The sequence below is a fragment of the Schistocerca nitens genome, chromosome 5 (genome assembly GCF_023898315.1).
Source record: "Schistocerca nitens isolate TAMUIC-IGC-003100 chromosome 5, iqSchNite1.1, whole genome shotgun sequence".
Classification (NCBI taxonomy): Eukaryota; Metazoa; Arthropoda; class Insecta; order Orthoptera; family Acrididae; genus Schistocerca; species Schistocerca nitens.
The window spans coordinates 258,702,866-258,719,125 of record NC_064618.1 but is presented as its reverse complement, the minus strand read 5'-3'; the positions used below and the strand labels follow the sequence as shown (position 1 = coordinate 258,719,125).

Below are 16,260 nucleotides of genomic sequence, written 5' to 3'. Positions count from 1 at the left end.
GCATTTAAGTTCTAAGGCCTCCGATTTTTTTTCTAATTAACTACTCACCCGAAATCGATGAAACTGGCGTTACCTCTCGGCGTAATCGCCCTGCAGACGTACACATTTTTCACAACGCTGACGCCATGATTCCATGGCAGCGGCGAAGGCTTCTTTAGGAGTCTGTTTTGACCACTGGAAAATCGCTGAGGCAATAGCAGCACGGCTGATGAATGTGCGGCCACGGAGAGTGTCTTTCATTGTTGGAAAAAGCCAAAAGTCACTAGGAGCCAGGTCAGGTGAGTAGGGAGCATGAGGAATCACTTCAAAGTTGTTATCACGAAGAAACTGTTGCGTAACGTTAGCTCGATGTGCGGGTGCGTTGTCTTGGTGAAACAGCACACGCGCAGCCCTTCCCGGACGTTTTTGTTGCAGTGCAGGAAGGAATTTGTTCTTCAAAACATTTTCGTGGGATGCACCTGTTACCGTAGTGCCCTTTGGAACGCAATGGGTAAGGATTACGCCCTCGCTGTCCCAGAACATGGACACCATCGTTTTTTCAGCACTGGCAGTTACCCGAAATTTTTTTGGTGGCGGTGAATCTGTGTGCTTCCATTGAGCTGACTGGCGCTTTGTTTCTGGATTGAAAAATGGCATCCACGTCTCATCCATTGTCACAACCGACGAAAAGAAAGTCCCATTCATGCTGTTGTTGCGCGTGAACATTGCTTGGCAACATGCCACACGGGCAGCCATGTGGTCGTCCGTCAGCATTCGTGGCACCCACCTGGATGACACTTTTCGCATTTTCAGGTCGTCATGCAGGATTGTGTGCACAGAACCCACAGAAATGCCAACTCTGGAGGCGATCTGTTCAACAGTCATTCGGCGATCCCCCAAAACAATTCTCTCCACTTTCTCGATCATGTCGTCAGACCGGCTTGTGCGAGCCCGAGGTTGTTTCGGTTTGTTGTCACACGATGTTCTGCCTTCATTAAACTGTCGCACCCACGAACGCACTTTCGACACATCCATAACTCCACCACCACATGTCTCCTTCAACTGTCGATGAATTTAAATTGGTTTCACACCACGCAAATACGGAAAACGAATGATTGCACGCTGTTCAAGTAAGGAAAACGTCGCCATTTTAAGTATTTAAAACAGTTCTCATTCTCGACGCTGGCGGTAAAATTCCATCTGCCGTACGGTGCTGCCATCTCTGGGATGTATTGACAATGAACGCGGCCTCATTTTAAAACAATGCGCATGTTTCTATCTCTTTCCAGTCCGGAGAAAAAAAACCGGAGGCCTTAGAACTTGAATGCACCTCGTATTCCACGCGTGCTCCATTGGAGGCAAGTGTGGAGATCGTGCTGGCAAGGGAATTTCCTGCACATCTTGCAGAGCACGTCGAGTTTCACTGGCGGTGTATGGACAAGCATTATTCTGATGGAACAACACATCACCATCCTGTTACAAGAACATCTACATCTACATCCATACTCCGCAAGCCAACTGACTGTGTGTGGCGGAGGGTACCTTGACTACCTCTATCGGTTCTCCCTTCTATTCCAGTCTCTTATTGTTCGTGGAAAAAAAGATTGTCGGTATGCCTTTAATCTCTGTGATTTTATCCTCATGGTCTCTTCACGAGATTACGTAAGGGGGGGGGGGGGGGGGCAAAATACTGCTTGACTCCTCGGTGAAGGTATGTTCTCGTAACTTCAACAAAAGCCTGTACAGAGCTACTGAGCGTCTCTCCTGCAGAGTCTTCCACTGGAGTTTATCTATCATCTCTGTAATGCTTTCGTGATTACTAAATGATCCTGTAACGAAGCGCGCTGCTCTCCGTTGGATCATTTGGATCATCTCTATCTCTTCTATCAACCTTATCTGGTACGGATCCCACACTGCTGAGCAGTATTCAAGCAGTGGTCGAACAAGCGTACTGTACCATTAAGTTTCGGGAATGGAGCAGTCATTGCGCCGCGAAAATCTGAAGACTCACAACAAGCGTACTGTAACCTACTTCCTTTGTTTTCGGATTGCATTTCCTTAGGATTCTTCCAATGAATCTCAGTCTGGCATCCGCTTTACCGACGATCAACTTTATATGATCATTCCATTTTAAATCACTCCTAATACCTACTCCCAGATAATTTATGGAATTAACTGCTTCCAGTAGCTGACCTGCTATTTTGTAGCTAAATGATAAGGGATTTATCTTTCTATGTATTCGCAGCACATTACACTTGTCTACATTGAGATTCAATTGCCATTTCCTGCACCATGCGTCAATTCGTTGCAGATCCTCCTGCATTTCAGTACAATTTTCCATTGTTACAACCTCTCGATATACCACAGCATCATCCGCAAAAAGCCTCAGTGAACTTCCGATGTCATCCACAAGGTCATTTATGTATATTGTGAATAGCAACGGTCCTACGACACTCCCCTGCGGCACACCTGAAATCACTCTTACTTTGGAAGACTTCTCTCCATTGAGAATGACATGCTGCGTTCTGTTACCTAGGAACTCTTCAATCCAATCACACAATTGGTCTGATAGTCCGTGTGCTCTTACTTTGTTCATTAAACGAATGTGGGGAACTGTATCGAACGCCTTACGGAAGCCAAGAAACACAGCATCTACCTGGGAACCCGTTTCTATGGCCCTCTGAGTCTCGTGGACGAATAGCGCGAGCTGGGTTTCAGACGATCGTCTTTTTCGAAACCCATGCTGATTCCTGCAGAGTAGATTTCTAGTCTCCAGAAAAGTCATTATACTCGAACATAATACGTGTTCAAAAATTCTACAACTGATCGACGTTAGAGATACATGTCTATAGTTCTGTTCGACGTCCCTTCTTGAAAACGGGGATGACCTGTGCCTTTTCCAATCCTTTGGAACGCTACGCTCTTCTAGAGACCTACGGTACACCGCTTCAAGAAGGGGGGAAAGTTCCTTCGCGTACTCTGTGTAAAATCGAACTGGTATCCTATCAGGTCCAGCGGCCTTTCTTCTTTTGATCGATTTTAATTGTTTCTCTATCCCTCTGTCGTCTATTTCGATATCTACCATTTTGTCATCCGACAAAAGAACGGCTCTAACAACATTCTGCACGTACCGAGCGCTGCTTAGTGTCCTCTCCAAAAACAACAAAGGTGAACCAGAATTTTTGCTTATTGCGCCACAGACCATAAGGTCCGAGACGGGTTCAGTGTGTCTTGGGCGAATGCACTCTACGAGACAGAGCTCACCAGGTCTACGTCGTACGCACAAACGGCTATCAACATGCGTGCAGGCAAAATCTGCGTTCATTACAGAAGACTAGGGCGCGCCATTCTATTTTTCAAGTGATCCTTTGCCGGCACCAGTGGAGCCACGCACGCCGATGCTGTGGCAAGAGTGGAAGAAGGGCTAGAAGTTTGCGTGCCTGTAGCCCCACTGCTAAAAATCGGTTCGCATCATTTCGTGACGACACGCCTGGGCTCACGAGCGTTCTTATCCGCGCTGTGGTAGCTGTACGCCTGCTACTATTGACCACTCAATACGACGATGCTGGAGCCATCTGTGCTGCGTGGACATCCAGAATATCGTTTACGGGTGCGTGAATGTTCACCACTGATATCAGCATCAATGCGCAACTGACGCAGCACGCCCAACTTGTGCGGCATTCTCCAGAAGGACCATCCCGCAGGGTGTATACGCGGACAGAGTATCGGTTCTTACCAGTCAAAATTACAAAAATTTAACTGAAAGCAATGAAAAATTCCCGGAATTCTAAAATATTCCCGGGTTTTTCCCGGTTTTCTCCCGGATGAAAAAATTCCCGGATCTCCCTGTTGTCCCGGGTCGCATACACCCTGATCCCGCCACTCCAAAGGCCGCAATCTGACCCTTTTAAAACTCGCTTCGTAGAACAGACACCACACATGTAATAGCAGAATTAATGTGTCGTGTTGCCTGTTTTCATTCTATGCTTGGAACACACTTGGTCACGAGGGCTATCTTCACTGATTTACTTCTCGTTCAGCGCGTCTTAATACCACCCGAACCACTAAGATAGTGTAATTATTATTGAGCTCAGTAGGAAGCACGAGTGCGTACTACTGCCTGATTGCCTAATTTATCCACACTTTTGCGCCACAGTGAGCCTTCTGGATGTGAGCATTCCCTATTAAATGGTAGACACAGACTGTGCTCTAGTAGCTATGCGACTGCGCTATCTGTTGGCGGACGACGTTGGAACTTATCAATACACCTACTATTCCCCAGGTGGAATATCCTCCCATCGGATCAAAATCGACGTCTTTTCACGTGCACTATTTTGCTCCGGCACTGTATTACGATCCAACAAGTCTTGGAAATGATTTGGTACACTAGGTGTCATTATGCTTAACATTGTACTAAATACCATATGCGTGTACTCTTTTCTCTCTTCTCTAGCTAGCTGTAGTAGCCAGCTGGTTGTGTTATGAAGACGAAGAACTAAATGGTAAGACGCTAATTTGTTCATGATGAAAAAAAAAAGCAATTTTAAGAAATAAATAAGAGCGACGGCAAGAAATAAAAGAGGAAAGGGGGGGAGGGGGAGGCTGTTGCCTACAGTAACGTACGGCGACGCCCACTCTTCCGAAGTAAGACGCCAGCTCGCCCACTGAGTAGCATCTTCAATCAAGTCGGACTGTGCTGGGGCGGAGCAGTGAACGTAGAACCGGTGGCTGGCCGGCACGCGCGCGACCCGCCGTTGCCCTGGAGACGGCCCGGACTCAGCGCAGCGCCCGCCCCTACCCGCACCCCCGCAAACCCCGCGTATCGATTGCGCGGGGCGTGTCGCCAGCTGATACCGCGGCGGAGACGGAGGCGACGCCCGGAACGCTCTTTAAAGCAAAAGAGTCCAGCGCGCGCCGGGGCCGCAGCCCACGTAAACAGTGCCGCTCTGTGTGGCTCGCGGCTTTACAGCCAAGTGCTCGTGCCGGCCTGCTGCGTCAGCGCCGGTTAACACGGTACTCGATCCACATCAGAGGGCTACCCCACACTGTCGTTGGGATAACAGGAGACACTGCTTACAACAGCTAACGTCGCATCTGTCAAAGGAACAGCTTTCCTCACACCATGAACGAAGGACTGTCTCAGTCTCATTTCTTTGTCTTGCAACATTTCTAAGCCGATACGTAGTTCGATATTTCCAATTCATTATTAGGAGCATTAGGACGCTACTGATAATCCCCGTGGTGTGAAACAGGTACAAATGTACAATTTCACGTAGACTAACACCCATAGCAATTCATATGCTTTGTCCATATGGACTTGCGTCCATACGCTAATCACGATCAAAGAAGAAGTTGTCGGGTTACGGAACAAGATGAAGTTAAAACAACCAATTTAACGAACATTACGCTTAAAAAACTGTGGGATTACAATAATTCTGAAAATCAAAATATACATTTCGTAATAGTCAAAATCGAGTAAATTAATTTCCAACAGCAGAACAGTTGGTGAAACTATGTGGATAATTGGCAGGCGATCACATTATTAACAAGGGGAGGGGCTGACGCGTGGGTCACCGATTTTCATCTAGTTTTAAAATAAAGGGGCACGTGTTTTGGCTTTTTGCTAGACGCTTCTTAGTTTCTGAAAAAATCGCAGTCAAAGTTGATGAAGAAAATTCGTATTTTGAATGCTACACATCGAAATATTGTCTAAAAAGAAACATTTTTATTAATATGGGGTCTAAAGTTAATAATGTTCGAGTTATTGACGTTATTTTCTGTTTTCATGCTGTAAGAAGGGTACCTATCATTCTATGCGTGCAGAAGAGCGAGGTCGGCAGTCGAGCAATGGAGGCATTAGACTACCAAAGCTTTGGTCGTGGTCTTATTTTCACTATTTTTTTCCACTGTATGATAATATTCTGTTAATGGAAATACATTTCTTTTTTCCCCTTTTTTTTAAGTAAAACATTGGGAGGTTTGATCATTAACCAAAGAATTATATGTGACATGAACGTCGTGATACAGGACGCGCTACGATAGAATTGTCGCAGATGATGATGCTCAAGGAACCTGCACCGTTAAAGCGGTATCATCGAAATGTACCTCTCTTTGCCAATCGTATGACTTTTTCCTACAGTTAAAGAATTTCATCGCAGTATTTCAAAAATCATGCGACTTCACAGGAGAGCAGATAATTACAAGGTATGAAATTATAATAAAATCCAGACCTTTAGCTGCTTACAGGCGTTGATGAATATCAACGGGGACAGTTGAAAAATGTTTGCCACGACCGAGACTCAAACCCGGGGTCTCCGGTCGGGGCACACATTTTTCAGCTATCCCCGTTGATATTTATCAACGCCTGTAAGCAGCTAAAGGTCTGGATTTCAATTCACTTTCATTCTTCGAAAGCCGTAAGATCAACAATGGCATCTGTACAGATACCAGCTTCATAATTACAAGGTAGAATGGGTGCTATCGGAATTCATGCCTCGGTCCATAAAAACTTGGACGCGTCTGTCTTTCATGATACGATTTTATGTGCTTCGTACGCACCCAAATTGATAACTAACATTTGTTTTTAACTACGTGAACCGGATACTTTCCACTGACGATGTTTCGCCTATTTCTATGATAAGTTTCACCCCACTGATTGTGAGAACACTCACGAATAAACGATTAGTTAGGATTATGCAATAATATACTTAAGGTGTATTTTTGTGCTACGTATCACGATCAAAGTAACTAACAATTCATTATATAAACGTATCTGATTATTAATCAGATCTCCCGATGTTCTACTTTAAAAAGGGCAAATAAAAGTATTCTGATTATCAGGATATTGTCGGATACACTGAAAAAAAGTACAGAATGTCAAAATCCACGACCAAGAACAGAACACGGACGAAGAGTTTGGCAGTCTAATGCCTTGTCCGCTCGACCGCCGACCTCGCTCTGCTTGTTGCTTAGAAAGAGGACTACTGCAAGTACAGCACGAACACACAGAAACGCTAATAACTGGAACATTGTTAATAGAAAGTTTGTTTTTAGACGATATTTCGGTGTACAGCACTGAAAATACCACTTTCAGTCATCAACTTTCACCTCAATTTTTCAAAAACTAGGGCGTGTCTAGAAATAAGCCGAAACACGTCCTAGTTTCAATATAGACCGTCCTTGGCAAACTTTATCTTAATCGGTGACCCACACGTCAGACAACCTTGTAAGGAAGTGCTAAAGAACGAAGAATAGGATTTAACGACATGGCCATAAAAGACGGAGCAAAAGCTCTAGATGGGGAAGGGAACCTGCCTCGCCTGGGCATTTGCTTGAAGCGATTCAGGGAAACCATGGGAAACCCAAATGCCGGTGGCCGGCTAGCGATTTTAACCGCTGCCCTTCCTAATGCGAGTCCAGTATCTAACCACTGCACCACCTCACTCGGTGAGACAGCTGTCTAGAGGTCTGCCATATTTTTAGGTGGCGGATGCATCCCAGAATCTCGATGGCTATTTTTTGCAGTGGACATAGTCTGCAAGAAATTCTACCGACAAAGGAGAAAAGTCCCATATGTATTGTCTCACCTAAAAGCCTCTGGATGTTTTGGACGCGTTCGTCCAGTCACAAGAGATGACACACCAAATACTCCTCAAATATTTAACGGCCGCCGATGAAACCCCACGAACAATAAACAACTCTCTAACATGTTCCTATGACTGTACCGAATATAATTTGTCATTCAGCGGTATTGCGATGAGGAAATACTTGTAATCTGAAATGGGATTCATCAGTAAAGAACACATTCCTCTAGTTATTCATAGCGAAGTGGGTTGCAACATACTTGTTTGAGAGATTCTCGGGTGTTGCTGATCAGTCTTATCAAGCTGGAATAATATGTACGGGAAATAAAAGATCCATCGAAGAACAGCGCGTTTCGTCGCGGGTATTTTAACTGACGCAATAGAGTTACGGAAATGACCATAAAAGTCCAGTGGCAGACGACAGAAAAGAGTTGCACGTCACCGAGATGTTTACAATTTAAATTCCGGGAGGATACTTTCCACGAAGAGTCGGGCAACATTTACCTCTCGCATACGTCTCGTGGACTGACTACAACGATAAAAATCAGAGAAACTAGAGATCATATAGAGTTTAACCGATACTCCGCGCGTTATTCCCGGCTAGAACAGGCAACGGGGTGGGGGTAATCAGAAGTACTCTCAGCCACACACCTTGAGGTGTCTTGCGAGGCAGAAGTTCAGATAGTCCGACCTTTACTTCCCGGATTCCACGAAAAATCAACCCATTTATGCATTGCCGTCAGTGAGACATTCTGCCGGACTGCTGACACGCAGATCAACTGTTCTGAGCCTCGTAATTCCAGACATCGTTGGATTTCACCTTATAGTTGAGGCAAGATATTTTGCTATTGTATTATTCTTTGGGGACCACGTGTTGGCCTACCACAAACATTCCTGATACTTCTGAAATACCACCGTAGTCTCAAAATGTGACTTTCTTCCTCATTCAACGCTAATAACAATATGGTCAATGTCTTACCTGCTACGAGAATTCCTAGCAATGTTGCATGCAAATCTGGGTCAAAGTGGTGTCATAGTGGTACTAGGTCGTCTCCATACAGTACAGTCCTCACAACAAACAACAACACACTACTGACACAGCGGGTATCAAGCATTACTTGAAAACCCGTCCAGTACTCCCCCATTCCCGAAACCTAAGTCGTTTTTGTAGAGAGGCCTAAACATCTGTTTAAAGTGATCTCTCGCTTTTCATTTCCAGTTTCCTTTTTGCCTTTATTACCAACGATTGTAGACTAGAGTAGGTCAAAATCCTAAAGTCATCATACGAAACATTAAGAAGCTATTGCTGACACCATCGAGTAACTTTCTTTCGAATACCTCTACCCATGAGAAAGATGCTTTCAATATCTCATCTTAATTTTACGTGATATTCGCTAATGAAATCTTTAACAAGAAAATGTAAAAAAACGAATACGGAAAATTGCTTATGTACAATTTGAAACGGTTGCCATATTTTGTTCACAACTGTCACACGTAAACCTTTTGTTGCTTCATAACGATATGATTTTCTTTTTGTCCAAGGGCTACAATATTTCTGTTTCGACGACGCCTATGAACTATATCCGTGCATCTGATGAAAACTTATACTATAGCGGGACTATTAGCACTGCCAATGACCGTCGTACAAATGTGTGGGTTGCACTTCCTTTTAATATTAGAGGAACAGAGCGACTGCAGTAGCTCAAATGGCTCTGAGCACTATGGGACTCAACTGCTGTGGTCATCAGTCCCCTAGAACTTAGAACGACTTAAACCTAACTAACCTAAGGACATCACACACACCCATGCCCGAGGCAGGATTCGAACCTGCGACCGTAGCAGCAGCGCGGCTCCGGACTGGAGCGCCTAGAACCGCACGGCCACCACGGCCGGCGACTGCAGTAGCGCTCAAAGGTCAACCGATATGCTAAGATCAAAACCAACATTTAAATCAGAGCCGTTTCTACAGCAACATGACAGCAAACTATGCAGTGTACAATCAGGGTCGTATCTGGAATCCATAGAACCCTAAGCTGAACCTGTGATCCGGGCCATATTTGGGCAAATTTCATGATATTGCTCAGAAAAAATTGCATTTTCCAACAATTTTCGAATTAAAAGCCTATAAAGCAGCGTTTAAGATTTATTATGTAATTCGTGGGCTATAGTGAATTGAGTTGCAGTATTAAGAATGTTTGGCGTAGGCCAGTACGTAGTCCCCAAAAGTAACATTGCATGGCAGGAAAATATCTTGCCTTAACTATTAGGTGAAATCCAGCGATGACTGCAATGACACTGTCATGAGAGCGTACTTCTGCGTCTGGAGTATCTTCTTGAGTGACGTACTGTGCATACGAGTCTCAGAACAACTGATCTGTCTCTCAGCAGTCCGGCAGCTTGGGTCTCATCGATGGCAATTCTGGTATTAGGCAACAGCGCTTAGGAAGATTAGAATTCTGCAAAATGACGTTATTTAATCAGACGATTAACTGTCTGGTTATTTACTCATACTGTTTACAAATTTTTTCCCTGTTCCCTAATATTTGACTGTTCTACAAAAGCAATGCTGTTGGGTACTTATGATCCGCGCTGGACTATCTCAGCAGCCCGGTATGCCTAAGCTCCTATAAAAGATCTGGGCCACGGCTGTTAACGGGTCATCGAACCCAGCAGCTTCGTGTTCTGGGTGTCTGCAGCAACTCACGCAACGCACAAAGCGCTTTTGTCGAGACAATAGTTAATGGAAGCACTAAGGACAGATAAGGGACACCACAGTCGACAAGGACGTACCGTTACCGTGTACGTCACCTGACGAGGCACATTACAACGTCTGTAAACACCACGCGGACTCGTGAATTATTTGCAGCTTCAACAACAGAGCAATCTCGTCCATTTCGGCCCGTATCTTAATACAGTTTCTCGTGCCTGACACTGACATATCTGCGTCAGTGGGTGAAAAGGCGCAGTTGTGAAGAAAAATAAGTGTCAACATCATGGAAGATTGCCAAAGCGGGTAGAGCGCAAATCGATAACTCCGTCTCACGGTCTCTTTGTTCGTCATTGTTCAGAGTAATTGAGTCAAGAGTTTTAAGAAAGTACTGCTCACACAACAATGAATTACCAAAATATAGAAATATTTGACGAATCATGAAGAAAATATTAGGGTAAAAAGATACTAGGCCCTCTAAAAAAATTTCGAAGTTTTGGAAAAAAAGTAACAACGAATTTTTCTTCAGAATTTGACCAACTATGGACCGTGTACAACTTAAGCATTCTTGGCCATTCTTTTGCTCTGTGTCCAGAACCTCTTTATACTTTCACTTCTTTTCTTCCTCTTCTCCCATGAAGTGTGATGAATGGACCATTTCTGTGGTTTCTCTCGAAGTCAATTTATGTTTTTTTTTTATTTTTTACTTTGCTTCTGAATTATTCTCAAGTTCTGATTGTTTTCAGTGTACTGACTGCGCTTTTTAATGATGTAACTGGAAATCCAATTTGAACCACTGCTTCCCAGTAGTAACCATGATCTTTTCTATGTACATTTAGAGTTCACCTTTTCTTCCAAATAGCAATTTTTATTTAAAATAAGACACTCCATGCTTCGGAGTCGTCCTGCTATTATAGCTGAATTATAGTCCCTGATTTTGGCTTTTATGATATCGCTCGTTTATTTCACCGGGTGTTTATAATTAAACTGCAGTAACTCACAGAGCTCCAGTGTGGATTGAAATAATCGTACGACAGGTAAACTTTGTAGATATTCTAATACATTAATGCTGAACATATTTACGCTCGGAAAGAAGTCCCATTTTGATCATTAGGTGCTAATCTGCCGCTACACAGCATCACGCCAATAAATTCGGAGTGTTAGCAGCGATTAATAATAAAATCAACATTATTCATTTCTCGCTCGTTTCACCTTTTCTGCTCACGTCCCGTTCCTAATCCACTACATATGAAAACATTTCTACGCGTCTTTCTTGCATACACAGCATCAGATTTGTACCTGTTTGCCAAAATTGGTATTATTTTTTCCCAGCATAAATCGGTTCCGCATTAACCCATTAGAATATCTACCAAGTATCGCTGCCATACGATAATTACACTGGACCTCTGTGAGAAGCTGCACTTACATTGTAGTCACCCTGTGCCGGTCCCTGTTAGTTTCTAAATAAAATCTACTTGTTTGACTCTTCCTTTGATTGCTTCCTTTTCCAGTCGATTGTGCTAGATCCAGTCTCAAGTATTTGAATTTATCTGTCTCCTAATGTGTGTGTGTGTGTGTGTGTTGGGGTTTATGGGCGCTCAACATCGAGGTCATCAGTGCCCTTGTCTCCTAATGTTCCTGTACTTTACCTGCAGTGCTTCTCCCCTTGATGCTTGCGTTATTACAACAAAGAAAACTTATCAGAAAAATCGAAGCGGTGAGTGCTATACTTTCAAGAAATTTATAGAACGGTCGAAAATGAAGTAACGAAAACTATCTTGAAACATCTTTGGGGTAAAAACAGTTGAAGTGCACCCGGATTCTATAGGTCAGGAAAGACTTGAAAAGAAACAAAATAAGTGGTACTACGCGAAATTTGTAAGAGTAAGCCGGCCGAAGTGGCCGTGCGGTTAAAGGCGCTGCAGTCTGGAACCGCAAGACCGCTACGATCGCAGGTTCGAATCCTGCCTGGGGCATGGATGTTTGTGCTGTCCTTAGGTTAGTTAGGTTTAACTAGTTCTAAGTTCTAGGGGACTAATGACCTCAGCAGTTGAGTCCCATAGTGCTCAGAGCCATTTGAACCATTTGTAAGAGTAAGTTTTTAAAATTTAAAATTTCTAGGACGGGAAGGAAAACAAGACTGGCACAAACTGGTCTTGAGGAAGGAAGAAGTAAAAGTCAAGGAATACAAGACGAAAAGAAAGGAACAACGAAAACTGAAATGAAGTTTAAATGTGATCTTTAGAAGGCCTTAAGGCAGGAAAGATGATATACCTGTAGATATAAAGGGGCAAGGGATACAGGCATCAGCCGTTGGAAAGTTGTGTGCGGCATACAGTCAGCCGGCGGCACTGATAATGTTTACTCACCCGAGGATGACAAGCTCGCCATATTTCACTAGTGTCTTCGGCTTGTCTGACGGAGTCGGCTCTTGTTCTTCTAATATAGGTGGATCTGTACCATCGGACCTGAGAATGAATGAAAATGAAATTAACGGTAATAATGTATTGATTGATTGGTACGCATCTTAAATTATCACAAAAATCATGAGTTGCTGCCACGTTGTACTGACACAATGGCAGATATATTCCCACATGTGAACAGTTCACTACTTACTGAGATTAATCAGTTGAAGCAAGAGGGCCTGCTTCAAGAGATTAATTACTGTTTAATATATTATTTACAAATAACGTGTTGGTGTCATCTGCGACGACAATGTAAGGGCGAAAAATAAACAACAGATTGAAGAAATATCTGAATGCGATCGTAACTAAAGCAAATGTTCGCTATAATACTTGTTCTTCCTTTATTCGACTTTTTAGTAAAGTGCAGCATACAGGAACGAGTCTGAAGTTATTTCTTCGAGAGTAAAATGAGTGGAAGCGTTTTCTTCCTGCCTATTTAGCTGAAGTGTGCAATTACTGGAAGAAACGTGACAGTGTAAATATACGTTACAGGTATTACTTCCTTAAAACACAGTGATTCAATCAAGAGCGTGCATATAGGGTGTCCCACGAGGAATAGTCAGTATTCAGGAATATGTCAATAATGCTCATTTGAAGCAAAGAAACTTTATATGGATATATGCCCTACTCCGAATGTTTTTGAAGGTAGAACACAATGATATTTATGGAACCTGTGACTTTAAAAATAACTGGTCTAAATTATATATAAGACACAGAACGCAAGATGTTGTGTTCAATAGTTCATACAATGTTGATAGAGTGGACAGTTTTAGTGATTGGGGAGAAATCAAAATGGGTAACCCACAGGGTTCAATTTCGGGACCGACCATACCTATTGCTATAGCAGGGAGGCATCCCGAACGAAGAGGTAGGTTGGGCTAGAAAAAGTGTCAAAGAGGTTGGATGGGCTAACACAGACACACACACACACACACACACACACACACACACACACACACACACACACAGGCAGGCAGTCACGCAGGCACCACTAACTCAAAAGCAAATTCACATTAAACGTGATTTACCTCGGAAAACATTCGGACAGATCATATGTCTAGATGAAGTTTTTCACTTCAAATGAACGGTCCTGTCGTACCCCTGGATACCGACCATTCCTTCTTTGATATCCTTGTAACATTTATCGCTTTTTACTTTGGGAACATTATCCTGGAAAACAAATCACGAGTATACAGTAAAACCCTTTTATCTTAGCACCCTGAGTAACTTTCAGTGCACATGCAAAATTAAGAAAAAAAATGATATAAGGCATATGTTTTTTTGCTACCAGCGTGACATGAATCGGTATTGTTGCCTTTCTTTGAACTTTCGTCTTTACAAAGGTATGAACGGCAGCACGCTTTTTGTCAACCTATATTTTTTATTCGTTAATCCACTTCCTCTTCTCAAGATCCGCCTGCTTACGAGAACACAGAAAGTGCCACAGCCTGATTTCCCAGAAACTTCACACCTTGGAAGAGGAGTCAAAATAAGCGAACACGTGTCTGGGCTTATCCGTAGATATTGGACCGTTTCTCAGAAAACGACGGTCAGAGTTTTCGACGTAATTTACACTGTGGTCATAAGAGTCATGGGTACTCCTAATATCGTGTCGGACCGTCTTTGCCCGGCGTAGTGCAGGAACTCAATGTGGCATGGACTCAACAAGTCGTTTGAAGTTCTCTGCAAAAATATTGAGAGCAATGCTGCCTCTACAGCCGTCCATAATTGCGAAAGTGTTGCCGGTGCAGGATTTTGTGCACGAGCTGACCTCGCGGTTACGTCCCGTTACTGTCCAATGGGATTCATGTCGAGTGATTTGGGTAGGCAAATCATTCGCTCGAACTGTATAGAACATTCTTCAATCCAAGAGCGAACAATTATCAAGTGGTGACATGACATCGCTGTTCGGAAACAGGAGTCCATGGATGCCTGCAAATGGTATCCAAGATGCCGAACGTAACCATTTGCAGCCAATCATCAGTTCAGTTGGACCAGTGGACCCAGTCAATTCCATGTAAACACAGCCACACAATCATGGAGCCACCACCAACTTGCATAGTCCCTTGTTGATAACATGGCTCCATGGTTTCGTGGGGTCCGCGCCACACCCGAACCCTAGGATTAGCTCTTTCCAACTGAAATCGGGACTCATCAGACCAGGGCACTGTTTTCCAGTCGTCTAGGGTCCAAGCGATATGGTCACGAAGCCTGAAGAGGCGCTGAGGGCGATGTTATGCTAAAGGCACTCGTGTCGGTCATCTGCTGCCACAGCCCATTAACGCCAAATTTCGCCGCACTGTCCTAGCGGATACGTTCGTTGAACGTCCCACATCGATTTCTAAGGGTATTTCATGCTGTGTTACTTGTGTGTTAGAATGACAACTCAGTCGTTAAGTAAAGGCCGTCAGCCACTGCGTTGTCCGTGGTGATAGTGCCTTGAAATTTGGTATTCGGGGCACACTCTTTACACTGTGTATCTCTGAATATTTAATTCCCTAACGATTTCTGAAATAGCATGTCCCATGCGTCTAGCTCCGAATACTATTCCGCGTTTGAAGTGCAAATGATAGCTCTCCCAGTACACTGCACTTTTCTACCTTGTGTACGCGATACTGCCGCCATCTGTATATGTGCACATCGCTATCCCATGACTTGTTACCTCAGTATGCGTGCCTTTTAGCGAGAAAACAAGCAAACCAATGCAGTGGCTAGCTAGCAGATTCACACTTAGCGTGCCGTTTTCGAAATACGATTATTATTATTTTTCCTTTATCTACCCGGTGCGCAGAAGATTCCTACACTAATCTTTTCTAGTGTATGTTGAAATAACTTTGTCCTTGTTTGTCTACTACTTGTATGTCTGGTAAACGAATTACAAAAAAGGAATAAACAAATGGATAAATTACTTGAAATCTTTTTCGGTGAAATTCCTGTAGTGTATCTTGATACATAATCAATTGCAAGCTCCAAGCTCCAGTTTTCGAAAAAGTGGTATGTTGCGCGTGGCTTGCCGCAAAATTATTGCTAACACATGTATAATCCTCAGCAGTGTTGAAGTTTCTTTCGCAAGTGAGATTCATACGAAGAAATGTCTTTATGGCAAACCTGCCTCCACGCGATGCTTGTGGTTTTCGGAATTTGTGTGTTAATGTTTCTACGATCGGTATCACCCCTGGGAGTGCACCAAGTCTTCCAGGAGAATCAATACAAGAATAAAATATAAGAATTACGAACTGTTATACCTGTAAGAACGAAATATAAGTATACGAACATTTAAAAAGATTACTACCGCTGAAAATACCAGACACAAACAAATTACTACAACGTTCATGTATCCCCTAACTTAATAAGAAACATTCGTGTAGTAACCTTCTACGGATATGGGTAGATAAACGAGAAAAACAACGAAAACAGTGGGTCTCAAACACGGAACGCAGAAGTGAAAGGCCGCCACGCTAGCCACTATGCCACCAGCTTGGCTTAGTTTGTTGCACGCTAAAAGGATCTAAATTATGTGGAAAAC

The 16,260-nt window shown here is 43.5% G+C and overlaps 1 protein-coding gene across 2 annotated transcripts in view; it reads right to left on the bottom strand.

Annotated features, from left to right (window-relative positions):
- LOC126259689 (protein pellino) overlaps positions 1-16,260 on the bottom strand; it is a 497,766-nt gene that overhangs the window by 220,202 nt on the left and 261,304 nt on the right. For both annotated transcript variants that reach the window (XM_049956648.1, XM_049956649.1), the window contains exon 2: positions 12,639-12,737. In XM_049956648.1, coding sequence (XP_049812605.1) covers positions 12,639-12,737 — 99 coding nt within the window. The remainder of the gene's footprint in view (positions 1-12,638; positions 12,738-16,260) is intronic.